The sequence below is a fragment of the Anomaloglossus baeobatrachus genome, chromosome 11 (assembly GCF_048569485.1).
Source record: "Anomaloglossus baeobatrachus isolate aAnoBae1 chromosome 11, aAnoBae1.hap1, whole genome shotgun sequence".
Classification (NCBI taxonomy): Eukaryota; Metazoa; Chordata; class Amphibia; order Anura; family Aromobatidae; genus Anomaloglossus; species Anomaloglossus baeobatrachus.
The window spans coordinates 153,810,598-153,836,523 of record NC_134363.1 but is presented as its reverse complement, the minus strand read 5'-3'; the positions used below and the strand labels follow the sequence as shown (position 1 = coordinate 153,836,523).

Here is a 25,926-nt window from a genome sequence, read left to right as displayed (position 1 = left end):
TATGCCCGAAAATGGTGCAAGGCAGATCACACGCTGACTCAGTCTGCTCCATTATAGACACTGGCCCTGTCGGCGTATGCGTCCGAAACTTGTTTTGCAGGGAGAGGGGGGTTCGGATGGATGCCCTGACGGGACCAGTGAAACGCAATGTGAAAGCGGCTTAAGGTTATGTGCGAAATAGAAAATGGAATTTTCTTCAGAAAATTCTGCACCCTCTGAAAGATTACGCACCTGCGCCAAAAAAAACGCAGCCGAATACCACATAGGTTCAACTGCGAATTTTCCACGTTGTTCCCTGCGGGTTTTTTTACCATTGTCCATGGCAAAAACCGCAGGAAACTGCGGAAAAGAAGTGACATCCACATTCTTTTTGCTGCAGAAATTCTGCAGCAAATCCTGCTGGTGAAAAAAACGCAGTGTGCGCAGCGTTTTTTTTTCACCAACAGGTTTTGCTGCAGAATTTCTGCAGCAAAAAGAATGTGGATGTCACTTCTTTTCCGCAGCACAGCACAGCACACTTTTTTTTTCCCATAGGTTTTGCTGGGGAATGACTGCAGAAAGGTTATGGACATTTTCTGTAGCAATTCATGCAGTAAAACCGCAGCAAAAACAGCAGCGTGCGCACAGGGCCTAAGAGGTGGACTGCTGGGACTTCTAGTCTGACAAAGTCATCGACGTACAACGTAGGACAGACCTTCCTGTCACGACATATGCCATCCCACACGGTGTGATCCCGATAGTTATACGTGTGGCGAGCGCGGCCAGTACATATAGCACTGATAGGAATTCTTTCCTGAGGTAAAGTTTCCCGCCCTCACGCGGGGGGCGGGGCCGGAGCGCAGAGCCCGCGCTTTTCTCCTCAGCGTCCGTCCGTCAGTCCTGTCAGCGCCGCAGCGGCTCGAGTATGTATATATGCATGTTCCTGATGATGGCGACTCCCTGTCGCCGTGCTATTAGCGGCTAATTACTTTTCTGCGCGTTGTGTGTCCTTAATCAGGTTGAAGCGTGATTATAATTATCGGTAAACACGAGAACAATGCTGATAATGACACAGGAGCGGGTAGTGTGCGGCGCAGCAGCCGCCCGGCGCTGTCATCATGGCGCTGCCTGCACCCTCCATAGATGTTATGAGGGGAGTAACCCGTTATGTGCTGGATAGAAGTGAGAGCTGAAGAGAAAAGTGGCAGCGTATGGTGTGTGCATTGTACTGTCTGTGGAAGCATACAGTGTGCGGTAACGTATGCTGTGCGGCAGCGTACGGTCTGCGGTAACGTATGGTGTGCGGCAGCGTACGGTCTGCGGTAACGTATGGTGTGCAGCAGCGTACGGTCTGCGGTAACGTATGCTGTGCGGCAGCGTACGCTCTGCGGAAACGTATGGTGTGCAGCAGCAGTCTGTGGAAACGTATGGTGTGCGGCAGCAGTCTGTGGAAACGTATGGTGTGCGGCAGCAGTCTGTGGAAACGTATGGTGTGCGGCAGCGTAAGGTCTGCGGAAGCTTATGGTGTGCGGCAGCGTAAGGTCTGCGGAAACGTATGGTGTGCGGCAGCGTAAGGTCTGCGGAAACGTATGGTGTGCGTCAGCGGACGGTCTGCTGAAACGTATGGTGTGCGGCAGCGGACGGTCTGCTGAAACGTATGGTGTGCGGCAGCATAAGGTCTGCGGAAACGTATGGTGTGTGGCAGCGTATGGTGTGCGGCAGCGTACGGTCTGCGGAAACGTATGGTGTGCGGCAGCGTACGGTCTGCGGAAACGTATGGTGTGCGGCAGCGTACGGTCTGCGGAAACGTATGGTGTGCGGCAGCGTACGGTCTGCGGAAACGTATGGTGTGCGGCAGCGTACGGTCTGCGGAAACGTATGGTGTGCGGCAGCGTACGGTCTGCGGAAACGTATGGTGTGCGGCAGCGTACGGTCTGCGGCAGCATATGGTCTGCGGAAACGTATGGTGTGCAGCACAGCAGTGTATGGTCTGCGGCAGCATATGGTCTGCGGAAACGTATGGTGTGCAGCACAGCAGTGTATGGTCTGCAGAAACGTACGGTGTGCAGCAGCGTACGGTCTGCGGCAGCGTACGGTATGCATCTGTACAGAGATTGTACAGCAAGTTAGGACGCTCCCACATCCGAATAGGTCGCCACATTGCCAATCTGAGGTCATTGGACAGGCAACATGAGCAAGCGCCTATAACCTAACCCCATCCGCGGTCTTTTTTTACTTGTTTTCCTGGCGCCATCCCTGCGGAAGGACGCACCAGGCCAGCAAGTCAAAAGAAGAGCTGCGGATGCTAGGGATGTGTTGTCCAGCTCTCTTGTTTTTTTTTTTTTTTGGTGATCCTACTCCCTTTCCTTCATGTGACTGAAACTCCGCCCTCCCAATGCCAAAATCCCGCCCACTTGCAATGGGCTAATTAAATTGCTCTGGTGGGCGGGGTTTTGTCCGCTGAACACCGGAATTTTACGCCCAGTGAGAGCCATTATGAGAATTTAGTGGCTCTCACTGGGGCGACGGCTCTTTGTCGCGGATCGGTCGCAACCGACCCATCACTAGCGGATGCCGTCAGATAGGAGGCCGTTCTTGGAGCCCTCACCAGTGACTACTGTTGATGCTGATAGAACTGGGTCATACAAATCGATCTGCACCGTGTCTATGGACCGCATTGTCTGGACGAGTAGCAGCCTTGTATGTATTTTTTTGTCAGTAGACCTCACCCCCATGGGTCCATACACTGACTGTGGAACATATCAATTACCGGCTTGACCCAAGTAAGGTCCACTCAAGGCTGCTGGTTTGTTTCACAAGACCTGTGATCCAGGTGATGTGTTTAAAGGGCTTGTCCACTACTTTTACATTGCCTATCCTTAGGATAGGTCATCAGTGGCTGATCAGCCGGGGTCTGACACCCAGCACCACTGCTGATCAGCTGTCCTCAGTCCTGGTGGCAGCAGGCAGCCAGAAATACTCAGTTGCGGCGCTACTTTGTCTTCTGAGACCGGCCGGGTACTGCACATCTGCTTCCCATTGATTAGAATAGGAGGCGGATGTGCTGTACCCGGCCTTGGCCGCTATCAGAAGATGGAGCAGCTCCAGCATTGAGCATTTCCTACTGCTGCTGCTTCCGGGACCAAGAACAGCTGATCGGCGGGGGTGACAGCTGTCAGACCTCGGTCAATCAGACATTGATGGTGTATCCTTAGGATAGGTCATCAATGTAAAAGTAGTGGACAAGTTCTTTAACCACTTTGTGTAACAGTCATTTTTATTTCATAAATCAATCATACATCTGAAAATAAGCAACTTTGTGTTTATCTTATCTCACAAATTTGCTTCTTTCTCTGCCAGAAATGATCAATCATTATTAGTGATGATCGAGCACTAAAGTGCCCGGTACTCCAATTGAGCAGGTTAGAGGTGGTCGACTCAAGTGTAGTGTATAATGAAACTGATTGGGGAAAGTCAAGCATTTTCCTGAAGCGCCTAACAGGAGGGCTGGGAGAGAGAAGTAATGAATATGCCGGGTAGGGGCTCAAGACTTTCAAGCTCCTTGTGACACTAGTCATCAAAATTTTCAATTCTAAGGTAAATTCTGCATTCAGTGTAAAGACTTTCCCATTACTGAGATAGGAGATGGCAGTTGGTGCTGATGAGGTTCTATGCAGATGGGGATCGCGCTCTTTCTCTAGCTCCTCCCTCTGTATCTTGTGTCTCCCATAGTCATAGAATCTCCTCAGTAACAACTGCTGTCTCCTATCTCAGCAAGGCCTCCTTCCCACATCTGTGCAATACACTAATGTTTTACACGGTCCGTGGTGAAGGTTGTGTATGTTCTAAGTGTGCTATCCATTTGACATCCGAATAGCACACGGACAGCATGAGCTGGTATACTTGCTTATCCCCAGTGCTGCTGTTACTTCCGGGTCCGCAGTCAATGCTGTGAATATGCAATGAGTAGGCCTGGAAGTAACCGCAGAGACGTAAAAATAAAAAGTCTTTATTTTTATGTCACCTGTGTTTTCTTCGGCGCTCTATTGGGAGACCCAGACGATTGGGTGTATAGCACTGCCTCCGGAGGCCACACAAAGCAATTACACTAAAAAGTGTAAGGCCCCTCCCCTTCTGGCTATACACCCCCAGTGGGATCACTGGCTCACCAGTTTTCTGCTTTGTGCGAAGGAGGTCAGACATCCACGCATAGCTCCACTGTTTGTAGTCAGCAGTAGCTGCTGACTCTATCGGATGGAAGAAAAGAGGGCCCATATGGGGCCCCCAGCATGCTCCCTTCTCACCCGTGGTGGTGCTTGTAAGGTTGAGGTACCTATTGCTGGTACAGAGGCTGGAGCCCACATGCTGTTTTCCTTCCACATCCCCTGGAGGGCTCTGTGGAAGTGGGATCTTGCCGGCCCCCAAGCCCTGGGGCCGGGCTCCATCCACAGACCCATAGAACCTGCTGGATTGGGAGCGGGAGTGCCGTTCAGGGACATGGCCCTGCAACTTTCAGGTACTCTGTGTCCCCGGCAGGCACGGACACTCTCAGGGCTTGCTGAGCGTTGTAGTGCGCCGGGGACAGTGGCGCTGTACGCTGGGGGTTAGGTCACTGCAGCTTTGCTGAGTGACGTTGTGTGTTGGGAACTACTGCGCCGACCGCTCCTGGAGCGGCGGCGCAGCTGCGACTTGTGGTGCGCCGGGGGCTTTGCGCCGACCGCGCTTTTACGGCGGCGGCGCTTCTAACTTTAGCCCCCGGCTTCTGCGGCCTAGCGCCGCTTCGTTCCCGCCCCCACCCTGTCAATCAGGGTAGGGGAGAGACGCTGCTCAATGGCAGCGCCGAGGGCTGGAGCTTTATTTACATGCTCCAGCCCTCTCACTAGGCACAGGGGGAAGCAGACTTCCCGCTCTTCGTCGGTGTACGCCCAGGGCCCGCCCCCCCCTCTCCACAAGGACGCCGGCAGCCATTACACATGCGATCTGGCTGGGGAAAGGCAGCAGGCTCTGGGAGACCCAGACTAGAGGGATTTCTGGCGACCACACACCGCTCCTAAGCGGGCGGTAAGCTGCACAGTAGTGCTGGCCCCACTAGTGCCTCAGTGATATATTAGTGTACTTTTTTTCTTGGTACCATATATATATTTAGTTGCACTGTAAGGTCGCTTCTTGGCTGGACACCCTGTACTGCTCTGAGGAGGCAGCAACATGTCATCCGCAAAACGCAAGGCTGCCAAGGCACGGGCTGTGTGCACTGTTTGTACTGCATGTGGGGCTGATCTACCGGCAGGCTCCAATGATTCACATTGTGTGCAATGTTCAGTCCCAGTGGCACTTCGTCAGCCAGAGCCTATTGTGGTGGTAGCCCAGGCAGAGACGCCTGTGAACCCTGCCCCGGTGACGGGGACAGACTTTGCAGTGTTTGCTGATAAAATGTCTGAGGCTATGACAAAAATCCTGGAGACCTTGCAGGCCAGGCCAGTTCCTCAGACCATGGACACTGCTGTGGCTATGCTCTCTGGTCCCCCTCAGTTGGAACTAATCCGTACTTCAAGGGGGTCTCAAGCATCACAAGCTGAAGTCTCTGACTCAGATGACAGTCCCAGGCAGCCTAAGCGAGCTCGCTGGGAAAGACCCTCCACGTCATCACACTGCTCAGGGTCTCAGCGAGAAGAGTCTCTCTGTGATGAGACTGAGGACGGTGATCAGGATTCTAATCCTGAGGCCCCTCTCAATCTGGATGCCCCTGATGGTGACGCCATGGTTAATGACCTTATATCGGCGATTAATAGACTGTTGGATATTTCTCCCCCAGCTCCTTCAGCAGAGGAGGCAGCTGCACAGCAGGAGAAGTTCCATTTCCTGTATCCCAAGCGTAAATTAAGTGCTTTTTTGGACCACTCTGACTTCAGAGAATCAATCCAGAAGCACGACGCTCATCCAGTCAAGCGTTTCTCTAAACGTTCTAAGGATACCCGTTATCCTTTTCCCTCTGAAGTGGCCAAACGCTGGACCCAGTGCCCAAAGGTGGATCCCCCAATTTCCAAGCTTGCGGCTAGATCCATAGTCGCAGTAGAGGATGGCGCTTCACTTAAAGATGCCAACGACAGACAGATGGACCTTTGGTTGAAATCTGTCTATGAAGCTATCGGCGCGTCGTTTGCTCCAGCATTCGCGGCCGTGTGGGCACTCCAAGCTATTTCAGCTGGTTTAGCACAGGTGGATGCTATCATGCATCCAGCAGTGCCACAGGTGGCGTCCCTGACTTCGCAAATGTCTGCGTTTGCGACCTATGCTATCAATGCTGTCCTAGAATCTACGAGCCGTACCTCTATGGCGGCCGCCAATTCTGTGGTTTTGCGCAGAGCCTTATGGTTAAAGGACTGGAAAGCAGATGCTGGTTCCAAAAAATGCTTAACCAGCTTGCCATTATCTAGAGACAGACTGTTTGGTGAGCCATTGGCTGAAATCATAAAACAGTCCAAGGGTAAGGACTCTTCCTTGCCACAGCCCAGAGCAAGTAAACCTCAACAGAAAAAGTGGCAGTCGAGGTTTCGGTCCTTTCGAGGCTCGGGCAAGCCCCAATTCTCCTCGTCCAAAGGGACTCAGAAAGGACAAGGGAGCTCAGATTCCTGGCGGGCTCACTCACGCCCCAGGAAAGCAAATGGAGGAACCGCTTCCAAGGCGGCTACCTCATGACTTTCGGCCTCCTCCCTCCGCATCCTCGGTCGGTGGCAGGCTCTCCCGCTTTTGCGACATTTGGTTGTCACAGGTCAAAGACCGGTGGGTAACAGACATTTTGTCTCACGGGTACAGAATCGAGTTCAGTTCTCGGCCTCCACTTCGGTTCTTCAGAACCTCCCCACACCCCAACCGAGCAGATGCCCTGCTGCAGGCGGTGGACTCTCTAAGAGCAGAAGGAGTCGTGATCCCTGTCCCCCCTCTGGAACGGGGGCGAGGATTTTACTCCAATCTCTTTGTGGTTCCAAAAAAGGACGGCTCCTTCCGTCCTGTTCTGGACCTAAAACTGCTCAACAAGCATGTGAACGCCAGGCGGTTCCGGATGGAATCCCTCCGCTCAGTCATTGCCTCAATGTCCCAAGGAGATTTCCTAGCATCAATAGACATCAAAGATGCTTATCTCCACGTGCCGATTGCTACGGAGCACCAACGCTTTCTGCGCTTCGTGATAGGAGACGAACATCTTCAGTTCGTGGCTCTGCCATTTGGTCTGGCGACAGCCCCCCGGGTGTTCACCAAGATCATGGCAGCAGTGGTAGCAGTCTTGCACTCTCACGGACACTCTGTGATCCCTTACTTGGACGATCTACTGGTCAAGGCACCCTCTCAGGAGGCATGCCAACTCAGCCTGAATTTTGCACTGGAGACTCTCCAGGCGTTCGGGTGGATCATCAACTTCCCAAAGTCAAATCTGTCACCGACCCAATCACTAACGTATCTTGGCATGGAGTTTCATACTCTCTCAGCGATAGTGAAGCTTCCGCTGAGCAAGCAGCGGTCACTACAGACAGGGGTGCAGGCTCTCCTTCAAAGTCAGTCGCACTCCTTAAGACGCCTCATGCACTTCCTCGGGAAGATGGTGGCGGCAATAGAGGCGGTTCCGTTTGCGCAGTTTCATCTGCGTCCACTTCAATGGGACATTCTCCGCCAATGGGACGGGAAGGCGACATCCCTGGACAGGAAAGTCTCTCTTTCCCAGACGGCCAAGGACTCTCTGCAGTGGTGGCTTCTTCCCACCTCATTATCACAGGGAAGATCCTTCCTACCACCGTCCTGGGCGGTGGTCACGACAGACGCGAGTCTGTCAGGGTGGGGAGCAGTGTTTCTCCACCACAGGGCTCAGGGTACGTGGACTCAGCAGGAGTCCAGCCTTCAGATCAATGTTCTGGAAATCAGAGCAGTGTTTCTTGCCCTACTAGCCTTCCAGCAGTGGCTGGAAGGGAAGCAGATCCGAATTCAATCGGACAACTCCACAGCGGTGGCATACATCAATCACCAAGGAGGGACTCGCAGTCGGCAAGCCTTCCAGGAAGTCCGGCGGATTCTGATGTGGGTGGAAGCCACGGCCTCCACCATATCCGCAGTTCACATCCCGGGCGTAGAAAACTGGGAAGCAGACTTCCTCAGTCGCCAGGGCATGGACGCAGGGGAATGGTCCCTTCACCCGGACGTGTTTCAGGAAATCTGTCGCCGATGGGGAAGGCCGGACGTCGACCTAATGGCGTCCCGGCACAACAACAAGGTCCCAACCTTCATGGCACGGTCTCGCGATCAAAGAGCTCTAGCAGCAGACGCCCTAGTGCAAGATTGGTCGCAGTTCCGGCTCCCTTATGTGTTTCCACCTCTGGCACTCTTGCCCAGAGTGCTACGCAAGATCAGATCCGACTGCAGCCGCGTCATACTCGTCGCTCCAGACTGGCCGAGGAGGGCGTGGTATCCGGATCTGTGGCATCTTACGGTCGGCCAACCGTGGGCACTGCCAGACCGACCAGACTTACTGTCCCAAGGGCCGTTTTTCCATCGGAATTCTGCGGCCCTCAACCTGACTGCGTGGCCATTGAGTCCTGGATCCTAGCGTCTTCAGGCTTATCCCAAGGGGTCGTTGCCACCATGAGACAGGCTAGGAAGCCCACGTCTGCTAAGATCTACCACAGAACGTGGAGGATATTCTTATCCTGGTGCTCTGCTCAGAGAGTGTCTCCCTGGCCATTTGCATTACCTACCCTTCTTTCTTTCCTCCAATCTGGGTTAGAAAAAGGTTTGTCGCTCGGCTCCCTTAAAGGGCAAGTCTCGGCGCTATCCGTCTTTTTCAGAAGCGTCTAGCACGACTTTCTAAGGTGCGCACGTTCCTACAGGGGGTTTGCCATATAGTTCCCCCGTACAAGCGGCCGTTAGATCCATGGGATCTGAACAGGGTACTAGTTGCCCTCCAGAAGCCGCCCTTCGAGCCTCTGAAGGAGGTTTCACTTTCTAGACTATCACAGAAAGTGGCTTTTCTGGTAGCGATCACATCTCTTCGGAGAGTGTCTGAGCTAGCAGCGTTGTCTTCCAAGGCTCCCTTCCTGGTCTTCCACCAGGACAAGGTAGTGCTGCGCCCCATTCAGGAGTTTCTCCCGAAGGTGGTATCCTCTTTTCATCTTAATCAGGATATCTTTTTGCCTTCGTTTTGTCCTCATGCAGTTCATCGGTATGAGAAGGATTTACATTTGTTGGATCTGGTGAGAGCACTCAGAATCTACATTTCCCGCACAGCGCCCCTGCGCCGTTCGGATGCACTCTTTGTCCTTGTCGCTGGTAAGCGCAAAGGGTCGCAGGCTTCTAAGGCCACCCTGGCTCGATGGATCAAAGAACCAATTCTTGAAGCCTACCGTTCTGCGGGGCTTCAGGTTCCATCAGGGCTGAAGGCCCATTCTACCAGAGCCGTGGGTGCGTCCTGGGCATTGCGACACCAGGCTACGGCTCAACAGGTGTGCCAGGCAGCTACCTGGTCGAGTCTGCACACTTTCACCAAACATTATCAGGTGCATACCTATGCTTCGGCGGACGCCAGCCTAGGTAGAAGAGTCCTGCAGGCGGCAGTTGCCTCCCCGTAGGGGAGGGCTGTCTTGCAGCTCTAACATGAGGTATTTCTTTACCCACCCAGGGACAGCTTTTGGACGTCCCAATCGTCTGGGTCTCCCAATAGAGCGCCGAAGAAGAAGGGAATTTTGTTACTTACCGTAAATTCCTTTTCTTCTAGCTCTTATTGGGAGACCCAGCACCCGCCCTGTTGTCCTTCGGGATTTTTGGTTTGTTTGCGGGTACACATGTTGTTCATGTTGAACGGTTTTCAGTTCTCCGATGTTACTCGGAGTGAATTTGTTTAAACCAGTTATTGGCTTTCCTCCTTCTTGCTTTTGCACTAAAACTGGTGAGCCAGTGATCCCACTGGGGGTGTATAGCCAGAAGGGGAGGGGCCTTACACTTTTTAGTGTAATTGCTTTGTGTGGCCTCCGGAGGCAGTGCTATACACCCAATCGTCTGGGTCTCCCAATAAGAGCTAGAAGAAAAGGAATTTACGGTAAGTAACAAAATTTCCCTTCTTCTCCAATACGTGTCACACGGATCACATCAGTGTGAGGTCCGTGTGACACCCGTGCTGCTGCCAGAAAACGAACATGTCACCATGTGGAGGACACTCGAGTGTCTACATGTGTCCGTGTATCCGGTGCATGTGGAAACGGACGTGACACTTACCGGAAACATGGATGTGTGAAGGAGGCCTCGTGGGAAAGTCTTCACAGATTTTACTTCGGAATTGAGAATTTTGATAATGACTAATTAATTTAGCTAGAGAAAGAAGGAGATTTCCCTGATAGGATATATGTGAGGCAAATCCCGGGATATGAAGATGAATTATGACTTCCAGTCATAATCGCTCATCACTCCCTGGCAGTGCCCCCCTCCCTTCTTGTTCTCAATGTCCAGCATCTGTGAAGGTGTTACACCTCCATGGCCATCTCCTGTGATATGGAGATGAGATGATGTGGGAACAATGGACACAGGATGACTCCCTGCCGTGACCCTGTGGTAGGAGCTGCTATCTAATTAGCAAGGCTATGGAAGTATCCAGACAGAACGACTCCAGTAAAAAATGGTTCATATCTCGCAAGCCATATTTCCGATAAATATGGCAACCATAAAAATGGTGTCTCCGCATGCGGACGATGCTGGCACACCCTTTTTATGGGAGCGGGAGCTTGGGAAATACCCCAGGCGTGATATCAGCCAATGTGGAACTAGTAGACAAGTCATGAAACCTCTCATTCTGTAGCTAAATTCATAACTGTCACAATGAGAGCATTGGCGTCCGCCTACGACGCTCCCAGGCCAAGTTATGGCCATATTCCATGTTGTGGATTTTGTCCATAACTCCAGCCAGGGGTGGAGCAGTGCTCCCTCTGAGGTCACTAAGGTAGGAGGGGACCTGGATTTGCCCAGGTTGATAACCCTACTTCGGCCATTTTCCAGTGTTCTTTCGCTGGGGGTCACGTGTAGGAAACATCTGTGGGAGTTCCTGGAAACCTGGCCTACAGCGCCCCCCTGTGGCCAGACGCACAAGGTAACTGCGGGAACTGTGTATGCCTGTTTGTAAACCATGCTTTATCTGTAACTGTACTCTGACATATGTATATTCTGTAGATTCCCTATTGTATATATTGTAGTTTCTAGTGTGCTTTAGGCTGATTAAATTATATAATTAATCTTGGGCTGTTCTGTTATCTCGATCTTGAATCCCACGTCTGTGTGTTCGGCTAATAGTTACCGTGAAGCGGTTGGTGGCAGCGAGTTGTGCCAAGGATTATTGTGGGGAGGCCAGTGAGATTCGGGGAGGTTTTATATATTCCGCCCGCGGAGGTCGGGGGAATATATACCCTACTCTCACCGGGGACCCTTCAATAATCGGCATAAGTAGTATAGCGGCCTCCTTGCTTATTGTCGGGCAATTCCATAATTGGCCTGACTATAAGAGGGGCGCTAGAGAGCGCGTCACGTGCTCTGTCTGTCGGTCGGGAGGTATAAAGGAGGGGTGACCCCCACTTGTTACCCCCCGATTGTGACGTACTGGTAGCCAGCGCGGGGGATTTCTGAGTGACCCCCCCGGTGGTTTGTGACATATTGGTGGCATAGCGGTGGGATCGAGATAATAGTGTGTGTGAGTGTGAGACCCATACTCCCAGACACTAAAGACTGCCTGCAGCAGCTGTGGCTGCTGGGGTCTTCAGACTAGCTCAACACTAGAGTGTCAGAGTGCAGATACTGTAAGGTGTGTGGAGGCATCAGGTGTCAGTTCTGTGTCAGTGACCAAAGTCTGCAAGAATGGCTGAGAGCACCAGGAGCAAAGCCAAAGGAATGGCCGATGCTCAGGCCAGAGACGATGAGGAGGTTGTCCACGAGCCCTCCAAGAGCCCGACGCCAGAGAACAGCTCTGCAGAGGACATCGCACAACCTGGCACTGCTGGACAAAATGAGGAGGAGCTCGCCCAAGGGTCCTCAACGAGCCAGAGGCCAGCCCTCCGCTCTGCAATGGACAGTGAATCACCAGGCTCCGCAGCGGGCCGCAGATCACCACGTGCCATTCCACCGAGCCTGGGAGGCTCGGATAGCCTTCTTCAAATGGCTATGGCCCTTCTCCAGGCTGGAGACCAGGAGGGCTACAAGGAACTCCTGGCAGAGCGCAGGGCAGAGCGGCAGGCGGCGCGTGACGCTGAGGCTGCGGAGCGGCAAGCAGCGCGTGAGGCTGCGGAGCGGCAAGCAGCACGTGAAGAGCGACGGCAACAGGCAGACCGTGAACACCAGCTGCAGCTAGCTCAGCTCCGGCCCTCATCAGCCACACGTGACCTTCAAGACACCAAACTTCCAAAGGTCCGTGTTGAGGACTTCCCAGTGCTGGAGAAGGATGGAGACTTGGACTCTTTCCTGACTGCTTTTGAACGGACTTGCTTGCAGCACCATCTGGACAAGGATCAGTGGGCCAAATACCTGACCCCCCGTCTAAGGGGTAAGGCCCTGGATATCCTTGGGGACTTGCCTGCTGAGGCAGATCAGGGCTACGACACCATCAAGCGGGCCCTGATCCAACAGTACAACCTCACTCCGGAGTCCTACCGCAAGAAGTTCCGGACCCTGCAAAAGGGACCAAAGGACTCCTGGGCTGACCACCGGCGGGCACTTGCCCGAGCTGCCGACCACTGGACCCAAGGCCTGCAGCTTTCCACCGGACCGGAGATCCTGGACTTGTTCATCACGGAGCAACTCTTGTGGAACTGCCCTGAGGATCTCCGCCAGTTCATCCGAGACCAGAAGCCAAAGGGGTCCACGGCTACAGCTGCCCTGGCCGATGACTACACCAACAATCGGGCTCCTGAGGCCAGGAGAGCAGCCACCAGCAGCACCTGGAGAGGGGGTAAGATGAATTCTACGACTGCCCCACCTGCCCCTAGACTGCAGGGGGTGTCCCCCTCAACTCCCCTCTCCAGGCCCGTGGCAGAACCAAGACGGTGCCACCAGTGCAACCTACCTGGACACTTCAAGGCCATGTGCCCTCAGCGTCCCAAGGCCCCGGCTCCGTCCCAAGGGCCGCCCAAGGTGTATTGTGTGGGTGGGGGTGGTGGTAGGTCCCTGGACAGCTTCCAACCTGTCACCGTCGGCCGGTCTGTGACCATAGGACTGCGAGACAGCGCCTCGGAGGTGACTCTGGTGCGGCCTGAGATGGTGTCCCCCCAAGACTTGATCCCTGGAAAAACCCTCGCTGTCTCCGGGATTGGAGGCATTGACCCGGCGCTGCCTGTTGCTGACATTTATGTGGACTGGGGCGCAGGGCGAGGGGTGAGGGAGGTGGGGGTAACTGATCGGATCCCCGCAAACGTGCTACTTGGGACAGATTTGGGGCAGATAACCTCCCAGTTTGGGCCCCCACCAAGGGCTGAACCTTCAGCCAGTACGGACATGACTCCTGACAATGTTAATGTGTTATCTATGAATGATGTGAGAGAGGGGGGAGTGAACTCTGATATTTCTGCTTGCACAGACACCATAGACACACACACAGCTGCAGCTGTGACAGGGGAGGGGGTCAGAGAAAGGTGTGACAATGCCTCTACAAGTAATCAGCCTGTGAGCTGGGATCTGCTGCCCTCTGCAGGGATAAGCAGAGAGCAGGGTGCTGCAGGGGGAGGACCAGTGTGTGGGGTGGGGGCTACCACAGCAAATGTGGGGTCCCCAGAGATTTCACAGCGGGGTTCTGTTGCTGCAGGAGGGGAACAGGCAGGTGAGATTGGGGCCGGTCCAGGAGCGGAAGTGCTCCCAGGTAAGATCTCGGTGCATGGTTCCCCCACAACCGGGGTGTCAGGAAGCCAGGTAGGTCTGCCTGAACCGGCGACTTGGTCAGGAACGGAGGAGGAGCAGGCACAACCCACGGTCGCAGCGGCTGTGGCCGCTGTCACCCGCAGTGGGAGTGCTGGAAGCCAAGGGGCCTCCCGGAGGTCCGATAGCTCTTCCCCTTCTGACCAAGTGGCAGCCGAGTCAGGTGGAGGCCAGGACACAGGTCCCGGGGTACTGACCGAAGATGTGACAGTCTCGTCGATTCTGGCCACATCTAGTCAGGGGTTTCAGGCAGCGCTAGAAGCTGACGACAGCCTGAAAGCTCTTAAGGAGCAGGCGGCACAGCCTCCCTCGGACTCGGACCCGGAGCGAGTGGTCTGGGACCAAGGACGGCTGTACCGGGCCACGGTCCAGCAGGGTTCACCGGAGGCGTGGCCCAGGGACCGACAGTTGGTGGTACCCTATCCGTTCCGGACGGAGTTGTTGCGGATCGCACATGAGATTCCGATGGCCGGACACCTAGGGATCGCTAAGACCAAGGCCAGGTTAAACCAGCATTTCTACTGGCCAAAAATGGGGGCCGATGTGGCTGCCTACTGCCGTTCGTGTGAAACCTGTCAGAGAGTGGGGAAGGCGGGGCCACACCCCAAAGCCCCACTGGTATCTCTGCCCATCATCGATGAGCCTTTCAGGAGGGTGGCTGTGGATCTGGTCGGCCCGCTGGCCATCCCCAGCAGCTCCGGGAAACGCTTCATACTGACGGTAGTGGACTATGCCACCCGGTACCCAGAAGCAGTGGCCTTGTCGTCCATTCGGGCTGACAAGGTGGCCACCGCATTGCTGGAGATTTTCTCCCGAGTGGGTTTTCCCCAGGAAATGCTCACTGACCGGGGGACCCAATTCATGTCCCAGCTGATAGAGGCCCTCTGTAAGCAAGTCCAGGTGCGACATCTGGTGGCCAGCCCGTACCATCCACAGACTAATGGCCTGTGCGAGCGGTTCAATGGCACCTTAAAGCAGATGCTTAAGATGTTGGTCGACTCCCATGGGCGTGACTGGGAGCGGTATCTCCCACACCTGTTATTTGCTTACCGGGAGGTTCCACAGGCCTCAACAGGATTCTCACCGTTTGAGCTCCTGTACGGGCGACGTGTGCGGGGCCCCCTGGCTCTGGTGAAAGAGGCTTGGGAAGGGGATTTGGCCACCCCTGGAGTGTCGGTTATCGAGTATGTCATGCGCTTCCGGGACAAAATGCAGGCCTTGACGCAACTGGTACACGACAATATGGCTCAAGCCCAGGCCGATCAGAAGCGTTGGTACGACCAGAACGCTTGTGAGAGGACCTACCAAGTGGGTCAAAAGGTGTGGGTACTGGTCCCCGTACCACAGGACAAGCTTCAGGCAGCCTGGGAAGGCCCATACCTCGTGTACCAGCAGCTCAACCCTGTGACGTACCTGGTCACCCTGGACCCTGCCCGTGGAAGGCGGAAGCCCTTCCATGTGAACATGATGAAGGCACATCATGAGCGGGAGGCGTGTGCGCTCCCCGTGTGCAACCTGCCCGAGGAGGGAGAAGCGGAAACCCTCTTGGATATGCTAGCCCAGGTTAGGGCAGGCGGATCCATTGAGGATGTGGAGGTTGGCCACCAGCTCTTGGAGGACCAACGGTCCCAGCTGTGGGCCACCCTACACCCCTTCCGGGGGTTGTTTACCAACCAGCCCGGAAGGACTGACTTGGCTGTCCATCACGTGGACACTGGGGATCATCCCCCGATCCGGCGTTCAGCATATCGGGTCTCCCTGGAGGTGCAGCAACACATGCGCCAGGAGATTGACGAGATGCTGAAGCTGGGGGTGATCCAGGCATCCAACAGCGCTTGGGCCTCACCTGTAGTCCTCGTCCCTAAGAAGGACCGAACCACGCGGTTCTGCGTGGACTACAGGGGGCTCAATGCTGTCACGGTCGCCGATGCGTACCCAATGCCACGCATCGATGACCTGCTCGATCAGTTGGCCGGGGCTCAGTACCTGACCATCATGGATCTGAGCCGGGGATATTGGCAGATCCCCCTGACTCGCAAGGCCAGGGAACGCTCTGCCTTTATTACCCCATTTGGACTGTACGAGTCCACGGTGATGCCATTCGGGATGAGGAATGCCCCTGCCACTTTCCAGCGGATGGTCAACACCCTGCTCAAGGGACTTGAAGGGTACGCGGCCGCGTACCTGGATGACATTGCCGTCTTCAGTCCCACCTGGGAAGATCACCTAGAGCATCTAGCACAGGTGCTCAGGCGGGTCCACCGGGCAGGTTTGACCATCAAGCCGGGAAAGTGTCAGCTGGCCATGAGCGAGGTCCAGTACCTCGGTCACCGGGTAGGCGGGAGAACACTGAAGCCCGAGCCTGAGAAAGTGGAGGCCATCGCATCCTGGCCCACCCCCAGGACCAAGAAGCAGGTGATGTCCTTCTTAGGGACCGCCGGGTACTATAGGAGGTTTGTTCCACGCTATAGTAGCCTGGCAAAGCCCTTGACGGACCTCACCAAGAAGAAGCTGCCCTCTGCAGTCGATTGGACAATGGACTGCGAGACAGCCTTCCAGGCCCTAAAGGACGCCCTGTCCAGCCCGCCCGTGCTACAGGCAGCCGACTTCACGCGGCCGTTTGTAGTACAGACCGACGCCAGTGACTTCGGCCTCGGTGCGGTGCTCAGCCAGGTGGACTCTGCGAGCCAAGAGCACCCAGTCTTGTACCTGAGCAGGAAGCTGTTACCACGGGAAGTGGCCTATTCCACGATGGAAAAGGAGTGCCTGGCCATAGTGTGGGCCCTGCAGCGTCTGCAACCCTATCTATACGGGCGCCACTTCATCGTGGAGACGGACCACAATCCCCTCAGCTGGTTACACACTGTCTCTGGGACGAATGGGCGATTGTTGCGATGGAGCCTTGCGCTCCAGCAATACAACTTCACCATTCGCCACAAAAGGGGCCGGGACCACGGTAACGCAGACGGGCTGTCCCGACAAGGAGAGGTCGCGGACGGGCACACGGGGGAACACCGGAGTGTGCTGCCCCCTAGCGCCCTCAAAAGGGGGGAGGTGTGAGGCAAATCCCGGGATATGAAGATGAATTATGACTTCCAGTCATAATCGCTCATCACTCCCTGGCAGTGCCCCCCTCCCTTCTTGTTCTCAATGTCCAGCATCTGTGAAGGTGTTACACCTCCATGGCCATCTCCTGTGATATGGAGATGAGATGATGTGGGAACAATGGACACAGGATGACTCCCTGCCGTGACCCTGTGGTAGGAGCTGCTATCTAATTAGCAAGGCTATGGAAGTATCCAGACAGAACGACTCCAGTAAAAAATGGTTCATATCTCGCAAGCCATATTTCCGATAAATATGGCAACCATAAAAATGGTGTCTCCGCATGCGGACGATGCTGGCACACCCTTTTTATGGGAGCGGGAGCTTGGGAAATACCCCAGGCGTGATATCAGCCAATGTGGAACTAGTAGACAAGTCATGAAACCTCTCATTCTGTAGCTAAATTCATAACTGTCACAATGAGAGCATTGGCGTCCGCCTACGACGCTCCCAGGCCAAGTTATGGCCATATTCCATGTTGTGGATTTTGTCCATAACTCCAGCCAGGGGTGGAGCAGTGCTCCCTCTGAGGTCACTAAGGTAGGAGGGGACCTGGATTTGCCCAGGTTGATAACCCTACTTCGGCCATTTTCCAGTGTTCTTTCGCTGGGGGTCACGTGTAGGAAACATCTGTGGGAGTTCCTGGAAACCTGGCCTACAGCGCCCCCCTGTGGCCAGACGCACAAGGTAACTGCGGGAACTGTGTATGCCTGTTTGTAAACCATGCTTTATCTGTAACTGTACTCTGACATATGTATATTCTGTAGATTCCCTATTGTATATATTGTAGTTTCTAGTGTGCTTTAGGCTGATTAAATTATATAATTAATCTTGGGCTGTTCTGTTATCTCGATCTTGAATCCCACGTCTGTGTGTTCGGCTAATAGTTACCGTGAAGCGGTTGGTGGCAGCGAGTTGTGCCAAGGATTATTGTGGGGAGGCCAGTGAGATTCGGGGAGGTTTTATATATTCCGCCCGCGGAGGTCGGGGGAATATATACCCTACTCTCACCGGGGACCCTTCAATAATCGGCATAAGTAGTATAGCGGCCTCCTTGCTTATTGCCGGGCAATTCCATAATTGGCCTGACTATAAGAGGGGCGCTAGAGAGCGCGTCACGTGCTCTGTCTGTCGGTCGGGAGGTATAAAGGAGGGGTGACCCCCACTTGTTACCCCCCGATTGTGACGTACTGGTAGCCAGCGCGGGGGATTTCTGAGTGACCCCCCCGGTGGTTTGTGACAATATATTACAAAGTTGCTTATTTCCATGTGTATTATTGATTTAAGAAATACATTTTTAAATGACACTTACGCTTTAATCTGTTTGAACGTTCTAACTATATTTCCTGAGATGCCCACGGTTTGGGCAGCATAAATCACCTGACAGGTTCCCTTTTAATAAGTCTTCCCCAATGTCCAAATATAACAGATGTGTTATGCATTTAGTGAATGTTTCCTATCTTAACTTTCGTCTGCTTTGTAGGTTATTTAAGATGTCTGCTAAACTGAAGCTAAAGAGGAAGAAATGTGTAACCACAGCTCAGGGTGGACAAGAGGTGGAGCCCACACTACAACCCCCATCGGCACTTGGCTTGTGAGTTGCTGCTTTGATATTGCATTTTTTTTATATATACAAGTGGTAAAAACAAACTGTTGGTTTACTGTATAAATCAAATGCAAACGTTATATAAATGGTGTTTCTAGCTATAATCTTAATGTGTTGTGATCTACCAGAATGTTATGAATGTAATCTGTCACAAAGTTTTTTTTTCTATGTAATCTGAGAGCAGCAAGGTGTAGGGGCTGAGACCCTGATTTTAGTGAGGTCACTTATTGCTCTGCATGCTGTCATTTTGATAAAATGTGTTTTATCTGCTGCATATCTAGTAGTGCTCAGGATGCCGAGCTGTATATAACCCCATCTACACAATCGATTTTTGCAGCTTTTTTTCAATTCAAACAGCTGCCAATTCGTGTTGGGGCGAGATTACTGTATACAGAGTAGTTGACCAGGAAATGGCGAGAACTTTGGGTCAATGTAGTAGAAGGTGATCCCCAAATGTTCCCTAATTTACAAAACCCTCCACCAGGCTTCAATCTACCAAGGAAAACATGGGTTACTATAAATCGTATCAGAACAAACTTTGGCGTCTGTGCAGATTTTATGTAATGGGGAAAATATGACTCTCCGACCTGTGACTGTGGAGCAGATCGTCAAACTATCCAGCACATTGTTGAGGAGTGCCCCCTGAGATCCTACCATGGTGACAAGAAGGATTTCTATATTGTAAATGATAACGCTATTGCATATATAGAAAATCTTGATATTCAAATTTGATTTTTATCCTTTTGATATTTTTCAATCACTGTCTATTGTCTGGTGTTTATTTTTATATGATGGTAAGATATACGTTCATACGATTAAATAAAGTTGACCAGGAGGCACAAGACACCTAGTCCTGTAGTGATAATCTCTTGCTGATAAAACATTGGGCAACTTGTTGCAGTACAATATTATTAATAAGTGACACATCACTGGAATCAGGCTGTCAGGCCCATCGGCACACCCGTGACGTGATTGCGGGGTGCAGATGTGTTGTCATGACAGCAAGGGCTCAGCTGATGACCCCTGTGTTTGTCATGACGAACTTCCTGTGAACACCGGCTGAGTGCCAACCTTCATTTAACCCCTTCACCCCGGCCACTAAAACACCCTAATGACCGGGCCACTTTTTTGTAATTTTGACCAGTGTCACTTTGACAGGTTATAACTCTGGAACGCTTCAACGGATCCTGGCGATTCTGAGATTGTTTTTTCGTGACATATTGTACTTAATGTCAGTGGTAAATTTAGGCCGATATTTTTTGCGTTTATTTGTGAAAATGTAGGAAATTTTGCTAAAATTTTGAAAATTTAGCAATTTTCAAACTTTGAAAATTTATGCCCATAAATCTGAGAGATATGTCACACAAAATATTTACTAAATACCATTTCCCACCTGTCTACTTTACATCAGCGCAATTTTCGAAACAATTTTTTTTGTTTCGTTAGGAAGTTAGAAGGGGTCAAAGTTCATCAGCAATTTCTCATTTTTCCAACAAAATTTACAAAATAATTTTTTTTAGGGACTACATCACATTTGAAGTGACTTTGAGAGGCCTAGGTGACAGAAAATACCCAAAAGTGAACTGATTTTGGTTTGCAATGTATTCCTCCTGTTGGTAGCTGTTCACACTCAGTTGCCTCACCCCTTTCCACAGGCAATGCTAATTAAGCACCATAATTGGATCTGGTCCGCCTTTATCAATGGTTGCTGTCTGGCACTGGGAGGGTCAGTTCTGATTATAGTCCTGGTATGTGTAGAGCTTGCTCCACATGCTGGGACCTAGGCTGGCCTCTATCCATAATTGCCTCTTTTGCAACATGGAAGCGGCCTATATACAGGCTACAGGTATGTGTGCTCCATTATGGTTCTGCTTTTAACTTTATCTAGGAGGCCGCATGGCACATGAAATACATAATATAGTGTAGGACCCCCCTATTGAGATTTGCCGTGACGTTGGCAGGGGTGGCTCAAAGAATTGATCAATTATTTGCTAAAAATCTCATTTTTTTATTGTAGTACAGTTGGAATCTGTGAATTTGCACTTTTTATATGATGCATGCCAATTTCAGATCGTGCAGGCTCCTTTTTCTCTGTTGCTTAAACTAGGTAGCTTTTTTCTTCACAAGGGTATCAGGAAAAAATACACCATGAAATTTATAGTGCATTTTTTCCTGAGTACGACGATACCTCATATATGGTGGAAAGTAATTGTTTGGGCACATGGCGGGGCTCAGGAGAGAAGGAGCACCATTTGACAGCAAAATTGGTTGGAATCATTAGCTGATGTAATGTTGCATTTGGAGAACCCCTGAGGTGCCTAAACAATGGAGCTCCCCCACAAGTGACCCCATTTTGGAAACTAGACCCCTCAAGGAGTTTATCTAGATGTTTAGCGAGCCCCAAGGGGCTCCACAGAAGTTGATAATGTTGAGCCATGAATACAATTTTTTTTTTTTTTTTTCACCACAAAACTGTTACTTGAACCAGGTAGCTTTTTTTTTTCACAAGGGTATCCGGAAAAAATGCACCATAAAACGTATTGTGCAATTTCTCCTGAGTACCCAGATACCTCATATGTGGTGGAAAGTAATTGGGCGCATGGCAGGGCTCAGAAGAGAAGGAGCACCATTTGACAGCAAAATTGGTTGGAATCATTAGCGGATACCATGTCACGTTTGGAGACCCCCTATGGTGCCTAAACAGTGGAGCTCCCCCGCAAATTACTCCATTTTGGAACTAGACCCCTCAAGGAATTTATCTAGATGTTTGGTGAGCTCCTTGTACCCCCAGGGGCTCCACAGAAGTTGATAACGTTGAACCGTGAAAATTATTATTTTTTTTTTTACCACAAAATTTTTGCATCAACCAGGTAGCTTTTTTTTTTACAACGGTACCAGGAAAAACTGTGCCATAAAACGTATTGTGCAATTTTTCCTGAGTACGCAGATACCTCATATGTGGTGGAAATCAATTGTTTGGGCGCATAGCGAGGCTTAGAAGAGAAGGAACGCCATTTGACTTTTCAAACGCACAGACGCGGTGCACTGATCGGCCGCTGCAGGACGCACGGTCGGATGAGATACAAAAAGCGTCGGGGATACGGAAAAAAAAAAAGGTCACGCCAAAAATTGAGCAGGGATGCTGATCCGTTATGTGCATCCGTGATCAGCGCTCGGCCGGGACGCACGCGACAGATGCGATACAACAAGCGTAGGGGATATGGGAAAAAAAAGTCAAGCCGGAAACTGACCACGGATGCAGATACGTTATCTGCATCCCTGATCAGCGCTCGGCGTGACGCACGGACGGACGGATGAGGTGTAAAAATGGACAGGGGATACAGAAAGAAAAAAAAAAATTATACCCACAGTACCCAGAGGATTAGCAGGAGGATCACTGACCAGAAGAACTGCAGGAGAAGATGGACAGCTTTACAGGAGCAGCAGGCAGGACGTTGGACAGATCAGCAGAAGACCCAGGAAGGACCCAGCGATGGAGGCAGATGTGATCGAGCCAGTGAAGACCTCGGACGACCCGGTGAAGGCAGGTAAGAGGACCTCGGGGGGAGAGCAGAGGGGGAGGGGGAGAGCAGAGGGGGAGAGCAGAGAGGGATACCGGTGAACAGAGGCAGAAGGAAGGAAGCAGAATAGAGCTCACGGAGGAGGCAGGCAGATCGCGGCGGGGGAGGGGGGTGGCAGATTGGGATGTCGGGGGGCAGATCGGGGCGTGGGGGGGCAGATCGCAGGGGCGGCACGGGCAGGGGCCATTCCAGGAGCGCGCAGGGGCTGCAAGGTGAGCACAATACTCACGTGGAGCAGGAGCGGTGACATCAGCGGCGGCGGCAGCAGCAGCGGTGGCGTGGTACCACAAGTACCAGCCAGTGCACGCTGCACACATGTTGGGGGAGGGCTCGCAGACCAGCACAAGCCTGGGGAGGGCTGCCACCTGCAGATCAGACCGCCCCTCTGCACACTGATTGGAGCGATTGCGCATCATAGCACGATTGCTCCCATCAGTGCTGCAGGGGCTGGGGGCGACATGTTAGAGCTCTAGCTATGATCTCCTGCAGCTGCTGCGGCACCTCATAGCCAGATCTCACAGTATCGCTCTAATTCAGGCGTTATTTTTGCCGAAATCAGTGCGAACGATGTGGTTGGCGGTTCAGATTTGAACAGCCAATCACATCGATCGTCGATTGGGGGGGTGGCGATGCCACCGCCTCTGGGGTCAAGCAAAGGTCCCCTGCTGTAAGAAACAGCAGGGGACATCATTTGAAAGCCGTTGCTATGGCCACGGCAATCAAATGAACTTTAGGCAGTAAAGTTACGTCCCTAGTCGTTAAGTCACGTTAAAATAGGACGTAATTCTACTGCCCACGGTCGTGAAGGGGTTAAGATCGTGATTTCAGCTGTATAGAGCAGTGCTGATGCTAATTCTGCTTTGTACAGCACAAGCGATTGAATGGCTGCCGCTTCAAGTCCCCTAAGGGGACTAAAAAAATGCAATAAAAAGATCTAGATGAAAAAAACCCCACAAGTTCAAATCACCTCCCTTTTTGCCCCATTGAAAATAAAAAAAAAATAAAATACACATACTGTATTTCGTTTTATAAGGGTACGTGCCCACGATGAGGACTCGCTGCGTCCTGGATGCAGCGGGTCCTGACCTGTGGGGCTGCGAGTCTCCTCCGCAGGAGACCACAGCTGTTCGTACCCATGATCAGGGTTCAGTGCGCTGCAGTCTCTCGCTTGTATTCTCTCTACGGAGGACGCATGTGAATCCGCAGCAAACAATTGACATGCTGTGGCTTGGAAAGCCACACCACAGGTCAGTATTTGCTGCGGAAAAAAAACAAGCACAGTGGGCATGGGATGTTCAGAAATCCCGTCCACTATGCTTGTACTGTAGAACACAGCGTTTTGAAAACACGCTACATCCAAAATGCTGCAAACACTGATCGTGGGCAAGCACCCTAAGACGCACCGGATTATAAGACGCACCCCAAATTTAGAGATAAAAACAGGTAAATGGTAAAAAATGTAAATGGTAAAAACACAGGTAAAAAATGGGATCTGTCTTATACACCAGTGTTGTCTTATCGGAGGGGGACAGCAACGGTGGTGGAGTGCAGTCACAGGACGCAGGGGCGATGTTGTCACCGGTGGGGTCTGTGCTGTCAGCGGTGAGGTCTGTGCTGTCAGCGGTGGGATCTGTGCTCTCAGTGTAAGCAGCGGTGGCTGTGTGGAGCAGGCCTGTGCGGCAGGTGTCCCAGATGCTCTGTCGGTAGTCCGGGCTTCAAAGAAATGACGCCAGTAGTGGCACGTGCACAGAAGAAGCTCTCAGCCAAGAGCTCCATCTGCGCACGCGCTGACTCCAGGCGCAATCATTTGAAGCCATAGCATCTGGAACACCCAACGCAGATTCCGCTGCCAGCATAGCCACTGCAGATGGTCTGCCGTCCGCACAGAGAGGCAGCTGGCCGCACAGACAGCCCCCCCCGCGCCATTTCTCCACTTCCCGGTAAGCTATATTTGGATTTTAAGACGCACCCCTCATTTTCCTCCCAAATTTTTGGGAGGAAAACTGCGTCTTGTAATAAAAAAAATACGGTATTTCGTATCGCTGCTCTCAGAAATGTCCAAACTATCAAAACATAAAATAAATTAATCTGATAAGTAAACAGTGTAATGGAAAATAAATTCAAAACTCCAGATTTTTTTTTTTTTTTTGGCCACTTCAACAGACACCAATAAAATGCAATAAGAGGCGATCAAAACGTTGCAACTATCCCAAAATTTATCTGTAAAAACCTCAGCTGAGGACTCCTATAATAAAGCATCACACAGCCCCAGATCCTGAAAAATAAAAATGTTAGGGTCTCAGAAAATGACGCTAAATGTGTTTGTTTTTTTTGTTTTTGTTTTTTTTTTCCCACCACTTGAATAAAATAAAAACTCTAAGGGTATGTGCGCACGTTGCTTTTTACCTGCTTTTTACCGCTTTTTTGCTGCTTTTTCTTCTGCGCTGTTTAATGCCAAAATGGATGTGTTCTTCTATTCAAGCAAAGTCTATGGGAATTTGGGTTTCTTGTTCACACTGTTGTTCAAAATGCTGCCTTTTTGAGGCAGAACTTTGGTCAAAAACTCAGCTTTTCAAAGAAGCAACATGTCAATTGTTTTTGCCATTTGGGTTTTGCACTGCAAAGCTGAGTTTTTGACCAAAGTTCTGCCACAAAAAGGCAGCAATTTGAACAACATAGTGTGAACAAGAAACCCAAATTCCCATAGACTTTGCTTGAATAGAAGAACACATCCATTTTGGCATTAAACAGCGCAGAAGAAAAAGCAGCAAAAAAGCAGGTAAAAAGCAACGTGCGCACATACCCTCAATGTTTGGTGTCTATGTAATTGTACTGACCTGGAGAATCATACTGCCAGGTCAGTTTTACCATAGAGTGAACATGGTAAATAAAAAAAAAAAATGATGGAATTCCACTTTTCTTTGTCGCTCCATTGGGAGACCCAGACAATTGGGTGTATAGCTTCTGCCTCCGGAGGCCACACAAAGTATTACATTTTAAAAAGTGTAACCCCTCCCCTCTGCCTATACACCCTCCCGTGCATCACAGGCTCCTCAGTTTTATGCTTTGTGTGGAAGGAGGCACACATCCACTCATGCATTCTCAGATTAGTTATATCGGTTGGAAGAAAAGAGGACCCCCACGGGGCCCCCGGCATGCTCCCTTCTCACCCCACTACGTCGGCGGTGCTGTTAAGGTTGGGGTACCCATTGCGGGTACAAAGGCCGGAGCCTCATGCCGTTTTCCTTCACCATCCCTTAGTGGCTCTGGGAGAAGTGGGATCCTTACCGGTCATCCATTCACTGGGACCGGGCTCCCTCCGCAGCCCCTGTGGGAATCTGCTGGACAGGAGTCTATTTATCCTCAGGGACCGGGCCCTGCATCTATAAGGTACTCTGTCCCCATGGGGACTGTGCATGGAGCACCTGCTTCCCGGACGCTGCAGCAGCTGCTGATTTGTGAAGACCGGGGGACTTCCGCGCCGACCGCGCCTGCTTGTCGGCCGCGGTTTTAAATTTAGTCCCCGGCTTCATCGCGGCCTAGTAGCAAAAATCCCGCCCCCGGACCTGCCTGTCAGGGGTAAGGGCGGGACGGCCGGCCTGATGTCGGCTGTGAGGGCAGGAGCGTCCTGGATGTGTCCTCCCCCCTCACTGATCACTGTGGGGACCCCAGATTCCCGCACTTTTCTAGCACCGCCCACGGCTCCACTCCTCCCCTGAGAGCTCCGGCAGC

General features: G+C 52.0%; 1 protein-coding gene across 1 annotated transcript in view; it reads left to right on the top strand.

Moving 5' to 3' along the window:
• The first annotated feature begins 823 nt into the window (after positions 1 to 823).
• FAAP20 (FA core complex associated protein 20) overlaps positions 824 to 25,926 on the top strand; it is an 80,334-nt gene continuing 55,231 nt past the window's right edge. Inside the window, exons 1-2 of the mRNA XM_075327822.1 lie at positions 824 to 902; positions 18,491 to 18,601. Of these exons, the coding sequence (XP_075183937.1) occupies positions 18,501 to 18,601 (101 nt within the window). The 5' untranslated portion in view covers positions 824 to 902; positions 18,491 to 18,500. The remainder of the gene's footprint in view (positions 903 to 18,490; positions 18,602 to 25,926) is intronic.